This window comes from Idiotropiscis lumnitzeri, chromosome 11, assembly GCF_059441095.1.
Source record: "Idiotropiscis lumnitzeri isolate Australia: NSW breed Sydney's pygmy pipehorse chromosome 11, RoL_Ilum_1.0, whole genome shotgun sequence".
NCBI classification, from domain to species: Eukaryota; Metazoa; Chordata; class Actinopteri; order Syngnathiformes; family Syngnathidae; genus Idiotropiscis; species Idiotropiscis lumnitzeri.
The window spans coordinates 13321758-13339129 of record NC_142401.1 but is presented as its reverse complement, the minus strand read 5'-3'; the positions used below and the strand labels follow the sequence as shown (position 1 = coordinate 13339129).

Here is a 17372-nt window from a genome sequence, read left to right as displayed (position 1 = left end):
TTTTCTTCGGTAGTCAGGAGTCTGGCTTCCTGATGACATGGCCACTCCATCACAACTGGTTCTTTATGACGATGGCTTCAACGCTAGTGGTCTTTGCCTCCTGAAGAACGCAGGGGTTAGTGCGGTACTCCTCCCAGGAGATGTCCAAGATTATCCGCATTATGTCTGTAGTCACGTATACAAGCAAGGATCTTTCCTGCCGTGGCCAGGAGAAAGATGGCCCTGTAATTTCCACAATCTGATCGGACTTGTAGATCTTGACAATGATAAAATAAAACAATGTATACATTTAATTAAAAGGTGTAAAGATACAAGATATAGAATTCTGCATTTCCCTTTCTATTTATTTGAAGAAATGTAACATTTAAAATTGTATTGAAATGTTTGCTGAATTCTGGACTAAAATATTTATTAATATGAATCAAACTTGTTACAAGCATTCCTTTTAGTTATGAGGTAAAACGAAAAAAAAGGGCAAAGAACACTTTGACAAGCATTTTTAAGAAAGGCCCACATGAACCCACATTTTTGTGCGTACATTTTTTCGACTGCATGACAGACTCCCCGTTCAAGTTAAACCTGATGTTTTCATTTCTTCCCTATCTGTCATTGCTGCTGGTCAGAGCAGCAGCACACAGCAGACAGCGAGCAGCGACAAACTGGCCAGCAGCCTGCTATTAGGAACCACAAAGGAATGAATTACAGCCTGAGCCTCCATAGAAGAAATGACCAAATATAGACATTTGGTGAGACGTAAACTGGCCTTCTGCTGCTGTTCTTCTTGTCTCCACTCTAGACAGCTTCCACCCTGTTCCCTTCAGCAAACAAACTATGGAAAAACATTGACGTAATATTATAAGATGTGAATGGAGTCCTTAAGACTAATGAAGTAAAGAAGAACGTATAATAAGAGTATGCATATTTTGCACAACTAGACTTTCTTCAGAAAGTGTGGATAAGGTCAAAGCATTGTAGTCACTGTGTTATAATGCTAATATGATGGGGGTTTTTTTTGCAATGAAAGGACATATCTACATTATATTATTTTTTTATTTTTCAAAAACCTTCTGAAACATTTTAATTTTGGCTTTTTCTAACCAAAGACAAACATTAAAACATTCATATTTTAAAAACTGGAAACATTTCACATTTATATTGTCTTTTTATACAAAAATATCACAGCAATTTGATTGGACACTTAGTAAGTGCGTAATGGGAACTGATTATCATATAATAACTCTAAGCAGTTATATTATGTTAATCTTTACTGGATTTAAAAATTTGTGAAGGCTTAATTTCTTAATTTTCTCAGATATTTATTTTTTTATCGTATTTTTTCTAAAATATTCTGAAGCCTTTTAAAATATTTTGTGAATCATGTTCTTCTTTTATTCAAAGATTTACTGAAATATTTGCTTTTTTAGTTTACATTCAACATATTTTGAAAACAAGTTCCAATGTTTTATTTATACTGTCATTTGAATTTTTATTGAAAAAATAAATCTTGATGATTTTTTATTTTGAATTGTTTGATTTACAACCTAACATATTTTCTTTTTAAAAACAACTACCCCGATTATTTTGGAGATTTTCCTTGCAAACATTGTCTCCAAAAATGGGCCATTTGTTTTTTTAAATAAAAACTTTTTTTTAATTTTACTCTCCAAAATTGCTTTGAACTTAAATAAAATCTTTATAACAGTACAATATGCTATGTCACTTTATGCAATTTAAAAAAAATCTGAAGAATATACATAAATTGATAATGAATTGCTTGTTTGAGTCAACAGCAACATAGCAAAGCGTTTTATTGAAGACATACAGGCTCTGTAAGAAAGGCGTGTCATTGCATAATGAAAAAACAAAAATCTACGTTACACAGAGAGGAAGTGCCATGACGTCATTGAAGAAAAGACGTTCACTCAAAAGCTAGCAATCAACAGGAAGCTTGATATCAGCCTTAAAAACACATACTGTAGCTATATTACATAACAGTTACATACGAGTATCAATTAGCTCGAATGATTCTGTACAACACTTATGGATTCGTACTTCCTGATAACTCATGATTGCCAAGCTAAAACTCCTCGGTGGCACTTTTCCAAATCGACTTAGCCTGAGATTTGTTTACGAGATACGTACAGTCCTTGATGTTCTTTTTCCCGTAGCCACGTTATGTTGTTTTCTTGAAGTCAGGCCATCATGTTGGTTTTATTCCCTGATATTTTCATCCCAGTTTGGACAGAATGACTGAGTGGTTCAAACGACTAAAGTGGGGTACAAACGCGATGATAATCGGGTCATATTTGAGCACTTTTACCCAATTCCGATCAAAGTCAGTAGCGGCCCAATTATCGGATATCTTGAAAGGATTACCTTTGTGGATTACACTGGGGTGCGAGGTGTATAAAGAGGGATTTTTTACTCCCTGATCTGCTCAGAAAAAGTTCAGAGTCGACAATTTAAACGTTGAAAGCGGGGTACACAAATATCGACAATTGGACTAAATTGGAGTATTTTCCTTGGCTGCCGATCAAAGTCAGCAAAGGCTTGATTATCAAATGCCTCCAAAAGATTATCCCGAGCAATCATTTTATGGTGTGAGGCGTGTTAAGAGGGATTTTTATGACCCGATCGACTTCGAAAAAGGTCCCAGAATACAATCGCGAGTGTTCAAATTGGCTACACACCTCAATAATTGATCATTTTTACATGCTTTGCATCAAAGTAAGAAAAGGCCTGAGTATTTTTTTTGTGTGCGTGTGTGTGTGATGTGGTGTACTTTGTTGGTGACTTTGAGTACAACGCACCCAAATTTTGAAGAAAAATATTTTTACCATACATATGTGATTGGTACGTGTATACACCGCTTCCACCATTTTGTCAAGCACTTGCATTTATACGTGAGACAGTATTTTGTATAATGGGCTTCATATAGTACCTCTTAGTGCAAATAACAAATGACCACCAAAGACTACTGGCAGAGACCATCGTGGCCCCCGTTCTTCACAAGGGTCCTTTTGGTCCAGCATTCAGTGGGAAGTACTCAGGATAAAAGAGCGGTCTCATTGTCAAAACTGTCATTCCCGCAAGACGGAGCCTCCGTCCGAGGGAGGGTTTGTCTCCTTGTGGCAAAATGTCCATTTGATTCATAAGTTCCAGATGCCAATGGCAAAACTCACTGCAGCCACTTTGGCACGGGCACCTGTTGGGGGAAGACCAAAACATAAAAGAGGACTCGACATGAGGAAATCAATATAATATTCCAGTGTGTTATTGCACAGACATTTGCAAAATTCGGAGTCTGGAGGAGCTGCTGTTAGCGAGCCGTGTGCACACCTCCCAATGAACATCAGTCATGTCGGAGCGGTACTTGGATTTGATGTTTTTATTAATGGCCCGAAAAATGCTGCTGCACATTCCCGCCTTCCACCGGGCCACAAGTGCGCCGGACTGACTAGCGTGACGCACCAGTCAACCGGACGTCCCTGTCACCACCCCGATTACCACCTCACCAACCTGCAGCCATGACACACGCCGTGGTAATTTAAAAAGTGTATTTTAATTATACTTTAAATATGTTAACCGTATGTGGAAGTAGGAAAACTATGTTTAAAAAAATGATATGCGCTCTTTAAATTGCAGATTTTAACCAATTGCAGGTGAGTATGGAACGTATCTTTGGTATTAACAGGAGTTCAATGACAGATTCATGTTGATTTATGGTTTTTCATTTTGAGATACTCATAAATTTATTTTTCAGAGTGGGTTTGATGTATTTTATTTTATTACTTTAGTGCGAGATGTTTTTATTAGGTAATATGGGGTATTTGTCATATTTGAAAATAAAAAAAAAGCTTGGGTAAAGTTTTCATCATTTCAACCGTTTGTTTGTTAACTTTTTTGTTTCACTGAACTGGACTCACCTTCTTGAGTAGTTGGATGTTGCTCCCCCTAATGGAGGCGAGCAGCTGGTCCCTGGAGTTCTTTGCGCCCCCTCGGCTCTTCCCGTCCATGCTCCTCCTCGAAACAGGCGTCAAAGAGTTCCTCAAGGAGTCCACTTCTAGCATGAGAGGCGGAGGAGGTGGGGGCCCTCCCCCAGGTGGGGGTGGGGGCGGCGGTGGTGGCGGGGCAGCCCCGGTTGCCCTCTTGGGGGTCAGCTTGGGCGAAGGCATGGGCGAGGGCATGGGTGACGGTTTGGGGGATGCCTTTGGAGAGCTCCATGTGGAGGAATTTCTGGAATACAGAAATCATTTCATGAACTCGGTAATTGCAGCAAAATGAAAATGACAACTGGGCAGCGACTCCTGTTCCATTCCAAGTTTCCCAGGACATGATTTACAACGATCATGTTGTCTATGGGTGTGCATTTTCCGCAAGGCCAAACGTTTAACTTAAATGAAATCATCACATTCCGTAATTAAATAGAACTAAAAACAGACATACAGATATACTTTTCTGAAAGCTCAGCTCCTCTCTTAGCTTTTCGGCACAGCAGTAACAGTCATTCTTCACAGAGTATAAAGAATATACAATATAGAAATCAACTGCCACATAGATGCTAATTATTAGCCCGCGTGCCAGTGGAGTTTCCCGTAATAAGGAGAGTAAGTACTGTACATCCTGTAGTGTCGTGTTGAATGTGTGTCTTTCAGGGGTGTGGCCTCGAGAGAGACATCCGAATCTGGGGTCAGGATGGCTCAGTCGGTTGGGTTAGTCAACAGCTCTTTGCGGGTGTTCTCCTTTTGAATTTGCGTATTTGTTTGTCTCGTCCAGAAATTAACCCGTAAAAAAAATAAATAAAAAGAATTTAACAGTTTTTGTCACACTGCGTCAATTAAATGCTGCTCCTTCAGCTGTGCTCGCCTTGGCCACCAGGGGGCAGTATCAGACAGATAGCTGTTCAATTCATTCTGGCGTTCTTATTAATATACTCCTGGCCCCGCCCCCCAGTTCTAGGCAGTCCTTACCAGTATGCAGAAGACAATCATATAACAAAGGGGTGGCTAGAGTTCAGTGGAATTCAGAAGAAAGTTTAGACTTCACTCTGAACTCATCAGTATGGCACTAATATTAGTCATTCTACGCAGAGGATAAAGAGCATATGACTGTGAGTCCTGTTATGTCTGTCTATATATTGTTGCTTAGCCATTTGTGTTTAGTCCGTTGCTTAAAGTGTTGAAGCAATGCAACATAGGTGCGAGCATTAGCATTAAGCTAGCGAGGTATTGTGATCCCATGAAACGTCATCTGTCCCGTTTCAAACAAAGTATGGAATGCACTTGTGTTGAGGGGATGTACACAGCTGTTCCAATTAGCAAGAAACTGGCCTTCTTAGAAAGAATGGTCTCGAGTATGTTTTTTGGGAAGATGCAAAATGCAATTAACAGTACAATCCCCTTTTTTGGGGGGGGGGTGTAACTCACAGCTATTGGCGTCAGAGCTCTGCCCCTATCACTGCATTCGATAACACGATTCGCATTACACACCTCACGGAGCCTCCGCCACCCGGCTTGGGCACCTCCAGAGTATCCTTCTTGTCGGTTCCGTTTCCGGCCTGAGCCTGCTTCTGCTCCTGCAAGCGCCTCTGACGTTGGCGGTCCATGTTGCGACTCAGGATGTTGGTGGTGGTCATCCTGGGTCCGGCCAGTTCGAAGTGGTAGCCCAGTTTGAGCAAGGTGGTGTTCTCCTTCAGCACCTTGATCATCTCCATCTCCGTCTTGCCTCCGCAGATGTGCCGCTGGTTCTGGAAACGCAGCTCGGTGAGGGTGGCGTTGTAGCGCAGCGCCTGGATGAGGGCCAGGATGCCCTTGCCGGTGAGATGGTTGGAGTCCAGGTTGATGCTGGTGACGGTGGCGTTGTGGCGCAGCGTACCGGCGACGGCGTACGCCACGTGGTCGTCGGCGCGGCAGTTGGCCAGCGCCACCTTTCTGACGTGTGTGTTGCGGCGCAGCGCCTCAGCCAGCTCAATGAGTGTCTTTGTTTTGATCACCTCCGAGTTGTTGACGTTGAGCTCCACTAAGGACGGGTCGTCGCTTCGGACCTGCTCCAGGAGCTCGTCGAACATGCTGGCGTCTTCGTCGGCGGCATCTTCCTCCTTCGTTTTGGCCGTCGGGGCCACGCAGTTGGTGAGTTTTTCTCCGTTGTCTACTTTCTCCTCTTCTGCTTTCTTCTCCTTTCCGTGGTCACTGTGGTTGAGCAGTTCTTCCCCTCTTCTCGTTCCATGCTCCTTCTCGGAGGTTTGTCGTTGTACTCTGCGAGGCGCCTTCTTTTCCTTCTCCTCATCCTGAGGCTTCTTCTCCTCGGGAGGCGTGTTCTCCTGGGATTTGCTCTGCTTCTCCAGCATTCTGGAGACCAGTCCCTGCGTTCTGAAGCTGTCGGATCGCCGCACTCTCTCCCTGCCGCCTTCCTTTTCGCTCTTCTCCCGTAGCCTGGAGATGATGTCTTTGGTCTTGGTATCATCCCTCTTCCGGCAGTCGTCCCGACGGGTGTCCTCCTTCTTCTTCTCCTGCAGCTTGGAGATCACATCCCTTGTTTTGCTCTCACGGTTCTCCCTCCTGTCTGTCATCCTGCTGTCCTCACATGACGTTTTCTCCTTGCAATCGTCCTTTAAGTCCTTGGAGAGCTGACTTTGCTCCTCCTTTGAGGATTCTGGAGCTTTGCCATTGCCGCCTTTGGCCCCGTTTTCTCCTCGTCTTTGGACTCCGGTGGCGTCGTTTCCCTCCTGGCTCTGGCCTGTCTTCCTCAGATAATCGTGTTTCCGGACGTCCTTCTTGCGTTCAGCCTGTCAGGAGATACAAAAGTTTCAGCCATAGTTCAACCAGACTGCTGAAATTCATGCAAGCCATGCCTGAAGTGGAGTAGACATGTTCCAATTTAACCGATTCTTTTGACCGAGGCAAATGGTTAACATTGTTTTGTGACAATGGCAGGCCCGGAAAAACTTGATGTTCACCACACCAAGATTTGGTTTAAATTTAGAATTGTCGAGCTTCCATTTTTTTGTCAAACATACCAGAGGAGAAAAATTCCTCCTTAACTAAGTCTCAATATTCGCTCAGAATAATCTTTAAGCGACAACAGATAATTGGGCCTTTGCTAACTTTGATTGGAAGGTGGGAGATGGAGGAGAGTTCAAACGAGACTAATTTGTTGTCATGTGTAACCCGCCTGACAGTAAACATTTGCAATTGGTGACCCCAATCTTTTCAGAGGAATTTGGAGGGGGAAACTCACTCCACTCCAAAAAAAGTAATCACACAGGATAAACCTTCTGACACATTTGACAATTGAGTCTAGGACGGAATAATTTGCAAAATAATCAAATTGTAATTTTTTTCTCTTCAATGTTGCAATTAGAATTTAATATGCAATTATTTTCTTTCCATGTATTTATTTAAACAAACACAGGCAATAATATCATTGGATTACAATGAACACTAATAGAATTATAACAAATAAGTGTTTTGGTTTTAGGCTTATGATAAAATAAGTGCAAATATGAAAGTTTATCTACTTGCAGTCTTTTCAACGTTCACTGTGACAACTTGACCAAATTCTACCAAACATGTGCCATAAATGTAAATTAGGAAATCCTAAATCAGATTACAACAACTTTTCATATTCACGTGAAACAATTTTCCTGGCTTTGATCAGAAGGGTGGAAGATGCTCAAATTTGGCCCGATAGTCGACCCCGGTGGTTTTCCGAGCACATGTGGAAGGGAAATAAATCACTCTGAACACACCCTACACCACAGGATAATCACGGAGGATAATCGTTATAAAACAAAATTAGGCCTTTCTTGACTAAGATTGGCAAGTTGGACAGATGCTGAAATACGTTCTGATGTGTGAGTACACCTCGCTTGGGCAAACTCGACTTCCGCGTCCCTTTCTGACCGCCCGGCTCCTCATCTGTCTGCGACACGGCATGTGTTTATAGTGGCCATCTTCTTGGTCTTTTTTTTTTTTTTTTTAAGGCTCAGGTTCGCCAAGTGTTTGATTTGCAATCCCCGTGGCGAGCCAGGCCAGCGGCTGCATCCTTAAAAGGCAGTGAGCGTAGGCGCGATCAACCGAGGAATTCCACCAAGGCCCGGGATTAAGGAGCCGTACGCCCAGAGTGCAAAGAAACTTCTCGACAGTGGAGCACAGTGCTTCAAATCAAATCAAACCGAATCAAACAAAAGCACATTTAAAAAAAAAACAAAGCTCTCTAAAGGAGGCACTTGCTTGCGAGGAGTTGAATGTCAAATGTAATCAGGCCTCAGAGGGGTAAACAATATTTTTGGCGGCCCGTTGAGGATCTGATGGATCCAGCTGGCCTCTTGCTTCAATCCACTCTCAGAAACAACACATGGACACGCTCATTAGGTTTCAATGTTACATCCATCCTTTCACTTTCTATAATGCTTGTCCTCATTAAGGTCAAGAGGGAGATGGAGCCAATCCCAGCTGATTTTTGGTAAGCGAAGCAGGATCCACCCTGGACTGGCAGCCAGCCAAAATCACAGTACACAAAAAGACAACCAACTACTCATGCATCCTTTCGCTATATTCATGTCTTGCATATCACATCTGACTTTTAGCGAGAGAAGTGGGATCCACCCTGGACTGGTCAATAGCCAACAGCAGGGCATATACAAAAAAATAATAATAATCCTGCAACCCATTTTCTCGAGTGCTTGTTGTCATTAGTGGTGTGGGTGCGCTGGAATCTATCAAAGCTGAATTTTGGGGAGAGAAGTAGAGTATACTTGAACTGGTCGGTAATTATTCACAGCGCACGTACAGATAAACAGGTATTCACGCTCGGGATTCACGCTGTGAGACAATTTAGGTTCTGTAAATCCAATTAAATTTTGGTGAGAGAAGTGGGATCCACCGTGGACTACACAATCTGAGGGAAGATATTGTAAAGGAACCTTTCACATTCACAATGAGAGAAAACTTAGAGTTTCCAATAACACCTGAGGTTTGATGAGAGAAGTGGGGTGTATCTTGGAGAAGTTTTCGGCAAAACGCAGGGCACATACTCACGTTCACATCAGGGTTATAATTGTTTGTTTAGTTTTTATTTTGTCTTGACATTTATTTTTTTTTCTAATTGAATTATTTCTAGTTGGTCTCTAAAGAAGGTTTATTAGTTTTTATTTTTTCAAAAATTCATGCTTCATTTTAATTGAAATTTTATTAATTTTAATATTAGTTTGTGTATTTTCTTTTAGGTAACTGGAGTATTTGTCAAGAAGAAGATAATAGACAAAATGTCACTTCGTACCAGTACTGTGTAATAAAGTAAACTACAATTGTGAAACGATGTCTGACCTTCCTTCTTCTGTAGCTACGATGTATAAGAATTGCAAAATAAATACATTTGATATGAACCCAGAAAGCTCCTGTATGATATTAATCACCAAAGTTTATAAACAGAAGATTTTTATGTCAGTTTTAGCTTTTTCAAAAGCATTTTTGTTTTTAATGAATTTTGTTAACAATAATGTTTCGTTTCATTTGATATATTTTGTTGGTTTTCCTTAACTATAATACATTGCTTCACACCAAAGGACGATTCGGAGTCTTCGATTCCAGTTGACTTTTGGTAAGAGAAGCGGGATCCACCCTGAAATGGCTCGCTGCCAATGGCAGGCAAAACATTGACACTCACACCTCTGGACAAGTTCTTCAGTGAACCTAATAGGAATGCTTTTGAGTTGTGGGGGGGGGGGGGGGGGCGGAAGTAGGAATACTAAAGCTGATCTTCAAACCCAGAACCTGAAAAGTGTGAAGCAGGCATGCCAACCGCTAGGGCACCGTGTTGCCACTTTTGACATGCAATAACTCAAATATTTAAGACACAAAACACCAGGACTGTACCTGGAGTGAGTCAGCTTTGTGGCAGCTTTTGTTGTTGCCAGGAGCGGGCTCGACTTGAAGGCTCACCTCGCCATCCTCTGGATTGATGTCTGGTACCTTCATCATGTCCTTCTCCAGCTCCTCCATCTCCTCCGGGGAAAGCGTGGACAGCAGGGTGTCCAAGTCCGGGTCTTCGCTCACCTGACGCCCCATCCGGGTCAGGCCTCTCACCTTCCGTCTGGACATACTTACAGACAAGATCTTGCTTGAAAATTAAAAAAAATAAATAAAAAATCTGGATATCAAGCAGCTTTGAGGCCAAAATATTCCCATACGTCCCAGAAAGAGCGAGGCGTGGATCCCGGCCGGACTCACATGCTTGCAGAGAGGGCGGTTGGTGACGGAGGGCTGCTGAGAGGCTGGGACATTCCTTGAAATCCTGGGAAAGTGCATGTCCATGTTTAGAGGACGGCACGCTCCTTTAAAGGGAATGGGAAGGGCAGCAGTTTACTTATGTGTACACACAATTCCTCTCATTACACAACTGCTATTTTGGTTCATTCCGAATTTGGCCGAGATATCGCGTAAAACTCCTTTTCACCCTCACCTAGATTTTTGGGGTGAGGGTAAAAATGTGTTTTGTGTTATATGTGTCTCTTCGACGTGCACATATGCACATCGCATGTGACTAGACAGCAACCAAATAGAAGTGTGAGATCAGGGCAAGCCACACTTAAATGAGGCGAGGAGATTTTTATTCTGTTTTCTGATTTCCTGACATGGGTCCAGTTGTGGAAAGTACACAAACACAATAGGGAATTTGCAATATTTCTGCTCGACTTCTCTAGTCTGAAGTTGCATAATGAAGCTTAAGACTATTTTAGGTCAATTTCTTTTTGTAAAATGTGATGGGAATTTTTTTTTTTTTTATTTGATATTTTTTTTAATTTTTAATTTTAGTTATTTTTTTATAGAACATTTCCTGGCAGCTGAACAAATGATTTGTTCCCCAATAATTCCTTTCATATACCATAAAAACTCTCCTGCAAGGCTTAATTTTCACAAGTCACGTTAATTCTCAGCATCCTCGCAAGGCTGTCCTATAGTTCCGAAAAGAGAACAAGATTCAAGATGGCCCATTTTTCACTAACAAGCTCAGTTTCTATATTTTTTGATCATCTATCTATCATTATCTATTCATTTTGGAGAAATTAGAAAATAAGCAATGACTTGAAAAACACCTACTTTTACAGAGGAATATGGCCACACCCCCCTCCTCTCTCCACGTGGTACTACAAGAGTCAGTAAAGGGACCGATTAGAAACTCCCCATTGGGAACCTTTTTTCTTTCATTGCTTACAACGTCCAAAAATGGTGATCAAATGGCACCAAAATTCATGCGGACATCCCCGCCTATGATGGCAGCCTCCTCACACTTCACATAAGATTAGTGTGGCTAAATGTCCAAAATATAACCAGTCGGGGTTCGTGTGCACATTCTTATTCTTGTCCGCTTAAGCCCGTTTAAGTGGAGAAGCGATCGGCACGGTATTTTTAATTTTGCAGAGGAGATCACATAGGTCAAACTTTACAATAACAAAATTCATAAACCTTATGTGCTAGAAAAGACATTTTTAAAATCAGCATGAAAAACACCTTAAGGGACACATACAGCCATCCATGATTGAAATGTGGTGTTGATCAGTGGAACTAATGCGCAAACTAGGGGGAGTGATGTGTTGATCACAGGGTCGCCGTCTCCATGGCAACAGCACATCTTAAAACCGCCATGTTTGATTAAAAACCGATGAGCATTATCAGTGACCTCTTGGCTGATCACCTTCGCTATGCATGAGCCTCAAACACAAGAAAAGGGCAGATGAATGAAACTCCTTTGGCTGGAGTTTATTCATGCCAAAATGTGTGGTCAGTGAAAGCCAAATGAAATGTACATAAAGGGAACATAAGAGGCTGAAAGAAATAGTGTGGCAATCTTTACGACTACGACATAAAGACGTATTACATACATACATGGCTCACATGCCAAACATTGCAGGTAAAAAAACAAAACAAGGACGCCAGTGTTGGGAGTGAAAACAATCCTTCTTGAGGTATAATACCACAGAGGTTTAGAGTTCAAAAACATAATCTTCTTATGCTTTCAAACTGACAGTAAAACATGTAAATGTTTACAACCAATGTTTACAACAAACGAAAACTATGCAATATAAACTTAAAGCCAACGATTGCAGCCTTCTGTAGTTTTTCTTGTGTTTGTTTTAGTGCCTAATCAATGGTGCATTTTATTTTGGATTACAAGAAGGAACCAAATCTAAACCTTTAATCTGGCCTATTATGCTTTTCTGTTACTTTTAATATTCCACAGGGGCCAAAGGCCAGCCATTTAATTCTGTAATCAAGGGTCCGGTGCAAGATTTGGAGTGACACGGGTTTTTGTAAAATTTTTGTTACAAACTGCCCAGTGTTGCAGGTTTGTATCAACGGCACGACCCGGCCATTTTACAGCAATTGTGACACCTGACACCCCCCCCGTTGTTCACAATCTACAATCTGATTGCTAACCACTTGAATACGACCATTTCAAACGGACCTTGCAACTCAACCTTTGAATTATACAGCATGCTTGAGCTTTTTAATAGCCACTCATCACAGTAAAAAAAAACATGCGGTGAAAACTCTCCGTTATCTACCCTAACAAAAGTGACATACAAGAGCTTAGCTCCTCACTCATGATGTATCAATTCAAAATACTTTCTTGACACCGATTATTACTTTACTATGAAAACAGCTGCAATTAAAGTACGTAACTGAAAATGGGTGAAATAGCTAGCCCAGTACGAGGTCCAAAAGGGACCAAGCCAATGCTGGGTTATTCTTAACCAAAGCATTTGATTAAAGATTTGACCCAGCAGATTGGGTCAGGATTTTGATCCAACAAGCATAACGGGATCTGTTCAAGCCACCAAGAACAACAAACAAAGTTATCAGTATAGCTGTGCTTAAAAATAATTCTAATTTAATTTCCAGAACTTCCTCAAAAAAACTATGCCCAGTCTGGGGTCACCACAAGTCGCATTATATTTTTGGCACAGTTTTTACACTAATGCACCTCCCTGACACAAACCATTAATTTGTATTCAGTTTTGGGACCAGCAGTGGTTGGGAATTGAGATAAATAACCCAACCTTGGGTAAAAGTAACCCAATCTGTTGGAAATCCAAAGCTACACAGATATTGGGTTAGGAAAAAAACAAAGCATTTCTCAAGTGTGTATTAGGTTCCACAGACACAACGCGTGAAAAGGAGAATTTATGAAGAGCAAGCCACAAGGTGTGGTTTCACTGTATGAGAATTGATGCCTCCCCGATCTGCAGTTGCCTACCCCCCCCCCAATCCACCTACGTGTAGAAATTCTGTAATTATATCCAATGTCGTTGGGTTCTGCATAAAAGGCAAAAGTGGGTTTTGTACCTAATAAACTGGTTAGTGTAAGTACTATTTGTGTTTCACGTGTACATGCTTCTTACAAAGACTTACATTCTGTGTACTTTTTCCTTCCCAATGGCGCAAATGCACCCGGCTTAAAGCAGCAGTAATGAGGAGCTCAAATGATTTCTTCTAATCTGGGAGGAGGGTGTTTAAAGCTAGCAGGATGGAGGCTGAGGGCCTCGGACGGCTCAAACAGCAGCTCGGCCGTCTGCATGTACTCACTCAGCCGTTTGTGAAAGTCAGCGAGAGTCAAGCCGAGCAACCATGATTTTCCTCATGGACCTGCAGATGATGTTGCTGGACATGATTTATTTCATCCTGCGCAACACCGTGCGGGCTGTGCTGCGTCCGCGCATCAAGCCCATCGACGGCGAACTGGTGCTGATCACCGGCTCGGGAGGAGGCCTGGGTCGCCTCTTCGCCCAGGAGTTTACGAAGCGAGGCGCCGAGGTGGTGTTGTGGGACGTGGACGGCGTGGCCAATGAGCGCACGGCCAAGTTAGTGCGCGACTTAGGCGGCAAGGCGCATGCCTACACGGTTGATGTCACCAAAAGAGAAGATGTGTATCGCCACGCGGATGTGGTGCGGAAGGACCTGGGCCGGGATGTCACCATGTTGGTGAACAACGCCGGAGTGGTGGCGGGTCGACGAGTGCTGGACTGTCCGGATGAGCTCATTGAGAAGACCATTGGGGTCAACTGTCTTGCACTCTTCTGGGTGAGGCAAACCTTTGCTTAGTTAAGATTAAAATCCTATTTTGGACACTGTAAAAAATGGGGAGTGATATTGAAAATAATCTAGTGAAGTTTTTGAATTAATTTCAATAATTTATTGAATTAAAGAAAAGACACGAAAGGGAAGTTAGCTTTTACTTTTTCACATAGCTCATTGCATACACAAGGTTGATAACCTCCAGATTTGGAGATGGCTACTCTACACCTGAGTTATGGCTCTGCAACTAGAGATACGTATATTGCTGGTATCTCCAAAAGGATGCCAAAAACTGACTAGGATTGTGAGGTTTGCACCTGAACCCAATAATAAACTGACAGATCATAACAGTGGCATGGCTCAGGTGAAAAGTGGCCGTCGCTCAACCCTGAGGTAGTAGGTTTGATCCTCAACCACATTGAGCACTGTTGTGCATGAAATGTATGTACAAAAACATAAAGTGGATTCAACCTTGGAGTGGCTTTTTAACTGTAATGAACTTGTAAAATGTACAGAAAACTCTTCTTGTAAAATTTACAGAAGTTTTCTGAGTGAAAAAAACTTTAAACTTTACTAGGATTTTTCCCAAAAAAAATCACTCCCCATTTTTTACAGTGTAAATGTTTGGATGGGGAGCAAATCATGACAATGAGTCCAAAAAGCAACTTCCCTTATAAAAACTATATGATGGCAGCAAATGCAACTGCACAAAAAGTAGCAGTTTGGCAGATATTGAGCAATTCTTCAAAGATGGAGGCTTCAAGTCTTGTTGCACCATTCCCATTTAAAGTTTACGGTCAAACTAGAATTAAAACAAAGGCAATTACATTTTGTGTATTTAAAACAACCATATAAGTTTGGCTTATAAAAGTCAGTTTCTCTTAATGTTAACAAACAATGCAATTGCCGTAGTTATAATCTTTTAGGATATGGCTATATGAAAACAAATGGTGGAGCAACGCATCAACAGACAATATGACTACTCACAGGCTTATAAGTCATATTTTTCTTTTTTTATTTTAGAAAACACAAACTGAAGTGAATACTGATTAGATTATATTGATTAATAATTTAATTTCAGGCGTAAAAATAAATTCCTTTTTTTTAACGAAGCATGTAGACAATTTTATCATACCTGGCCAGCACCTTAGGAGATTTTAAGTCCCAAAAATAATTAGGGTCAAAATTGGACTTGGCCATGATTTTAAGAGGCTGATAATATTCTTTATCTTCTGCTAGGAACAACAAAAAATACTACAGCTTCCCATACAGAGCCCGGTGAAAAAAAAAAAAACTCTTCTGCGTTTCCTCTAAATTTTTTTGTGCTCCCTCACAAAAACGATCAATCTATGGGAGCTAATGCTCAGGCTTTTTCATAACGAATAGAAAAGTTGAATTGCAAAATGTGTTTTCATCATCAACTACTGGCACACAGCAGGTTATTGTCGTTAAAACTAAAGCACCGCGATCCCCTTCACAGCATTGCTTACAATCCTCTTAATGCGAAGCTGCTCACGCAACAGAAGCGTCCTTCACATTGAGCAACCTTCAGTTAAATGACGCTTGAACATTACGTACCTTTACATCATTTTGTGCAATTTGTGTCTAAGTCACTCCGCGTGCATTCGTTTGTGTGTGCCAGACAGTGAAGGCCTTCCTGCCTCAGATGAAGGCCCAAGATCACGGCCACATCGTGACCATCGCCAGCGTGCTGGGCCTCTTCAGCACAGGCTGCGTCGAGGTGAATCCGGATTGGAGAATGACCTGCAACGCAGTTTCAACATTTATTACAAATGAAGCAATCTCAAGTGTTTCTTGACACATGTATCCGAAACGGATGCGTTTATTCCATGTGAGACAGGACTACTGCGCCAGTAAATTCGCTGCGGTTGGTTTCCATGAGTCTCTGGCTCACGAGCTGCTGGCTGAGGAAGTGGAAGGCGTGAAAACCACTCTGGTGTGCCCTTACATCGTGGACACGGGCATGTTTGAGGGCTGCAAGATAAGGTGTGTCAAGGTTATGTCTTTTCAGACTAGTACAAGCGGTGCCGTGAGATTTCCCAGCAATATATAAATTGTGATTTCATATAAATCCTATTTATATAATTTTTTATCACAGCTTTATAGTATATAAATGTTTCTTTGAAGCATTCACTATGACACCTTTACAAAATTCTCCCAAACAAGTGTGGCATTAACAAAAGTCTGTAAATCAGAAATCAAGATTAAAAATAATGAAAATAAATCTGTGGCTTGATTGCTTTAACATTTCATGTTTCATGAAATAATTATATGACAATGTGGACTGCACTTATTAAGCACTGAACTTATCTAGACACTAATAAATGAATAACATAGTCATATAATTAAAAAAAATGCACACAATTTTAAAAAAATTACATTTGAAAGTTGCATTCTACTAAATTGTAACATCAATTGGAATTGATTTAATTGTTAAGCCTGCTACCAGGGCTGGCACGAGGGAATAAATAAATAAATAAATAAATAAAAAATACATTGGCCCAGGCAATTTGGCTTAAACCAGCCCTTAATTGCAACCCCCCTACCCCCGCCCCCAAGAAAAATAAATTAAATAAATAATGAGGACAAATACAACAGAATAAGTGAATTTGTATTCTCATTTTGATTTTGATGATTTACCACTAAAATTCTGGTGACTGCCAACGGAGATGAGATGGAGCTTGTCCTGCCTCCTCTGGATCCGCAGTACTGCGTGGAACAGGCCATGAACGCCATCCTCATAGACCAACCCATAGTGTGCATTCCTCGTCTCACCTACCTGCCAGTCATCTGCAGAGCGTCAGTATCATGTCTCGCCCCACTCACACTGACCGGAACTTGTATATAATTTTTTAAAATTTTTTGGGGGGTCTGTCTTTCAGGTTACTGCCATGGGAATCCAATGTGGTTTCGTATCGTTTCATGGGTTCCGACAAGTGCATGTATCCCTTCATTGAGGCCAAGAAGAAACAAATGTTAAACGGTGTCAACTCGCTTGCATAAGTTTTCAATCGTTGCATCTTATACATATAATATATTTCATACAAAAAGTCATGTCAGATTAAACAACACTGGGCTACCAGCAGGTTTCACATACTGAAGGTCAGAACTGTTGAACAAATGCAGAAGGCGAAATGACGACTCAGACAAGTGGTTATCAGCTCTGCCGTTATGTTCAAACTTAACAAAACAAAAAAAAAACTATGAAATGATGCAAATCTGTAACTTGTATTGTATGTGTTCATACAATTAAAGAAATCCCCTACGTTGTCAAAA

At 41.4% G+C, this 17372-nt stretch overlaps 2 protein-coding genes across 5 annotated transcripts; one reads left to right on the top strand and one right to left on the bottom strand.

The window, feature by feature from the left end:
* Nucleotides 1-1791: 1791 nt before the first annotated feature.
* lmod1b (leiomodin 1b (smooth muscle)) lies at nucleotides 1792-10282 on the bottom strand. Of its 4 annotated transcripts, XM_088309217.1 has the most exons (5): nucleotides 10230-10282; nucleotides 9876-10101; nucleotides 5490-6784; nucleotides 3927-4236; nucleotides 1792-3205 (listed from the first exon to the last, which is right to left on the bottom strand). In XM_088309217.1, exons 1-5 carry the CDS (start codon nucleotides 10280-10282, stop codon nucleotides 3179-3181), a joined length of 1911 nt encoding a protein of 636 aa, XP_088165343.1. In that variant the 3' UTR covers nucleotides 1792-3178. The 4 variants fall into 4 exon arrangements, with proteins under 4 accessions (XP_088165343.1, XP_088165340.1, XP_088165339.1 ...); XM_088309214.1 differs by having other exon boundaries at nucleotides 9876-10242; XM_088309213.1 differs by lacking the exon at nucleotides 1792-3205 and adding an exon at nucleotides 3438-3519 and having other exon boundaries at nucleotides 9876-10242.
* Nucleotides 10283-13517: 3235 nt separating this feature from the next.
* rdh20 (retinol dehydrogenase 20) lies at nucleotides 13518-17372 on the top strand. Its single transcript, XM_088309085.1, has 5 exons — nucleotides 13518-14081; nucleotides 15718-15816; nucleotides 15937-16082; nucleotides 16764-16895; nucleotides 16979-17372. Exons 1-5 carry the CDS (start codon nucleotides 13629-13631, stop codon nucleotides 17097-17099), a joined length of 951 nt encoding a protein of 316 aa, XP_088165211.1. The 5' UTR covers nucleotides 13518-13628; the 3' UTR covers nucleotides 17100-17372.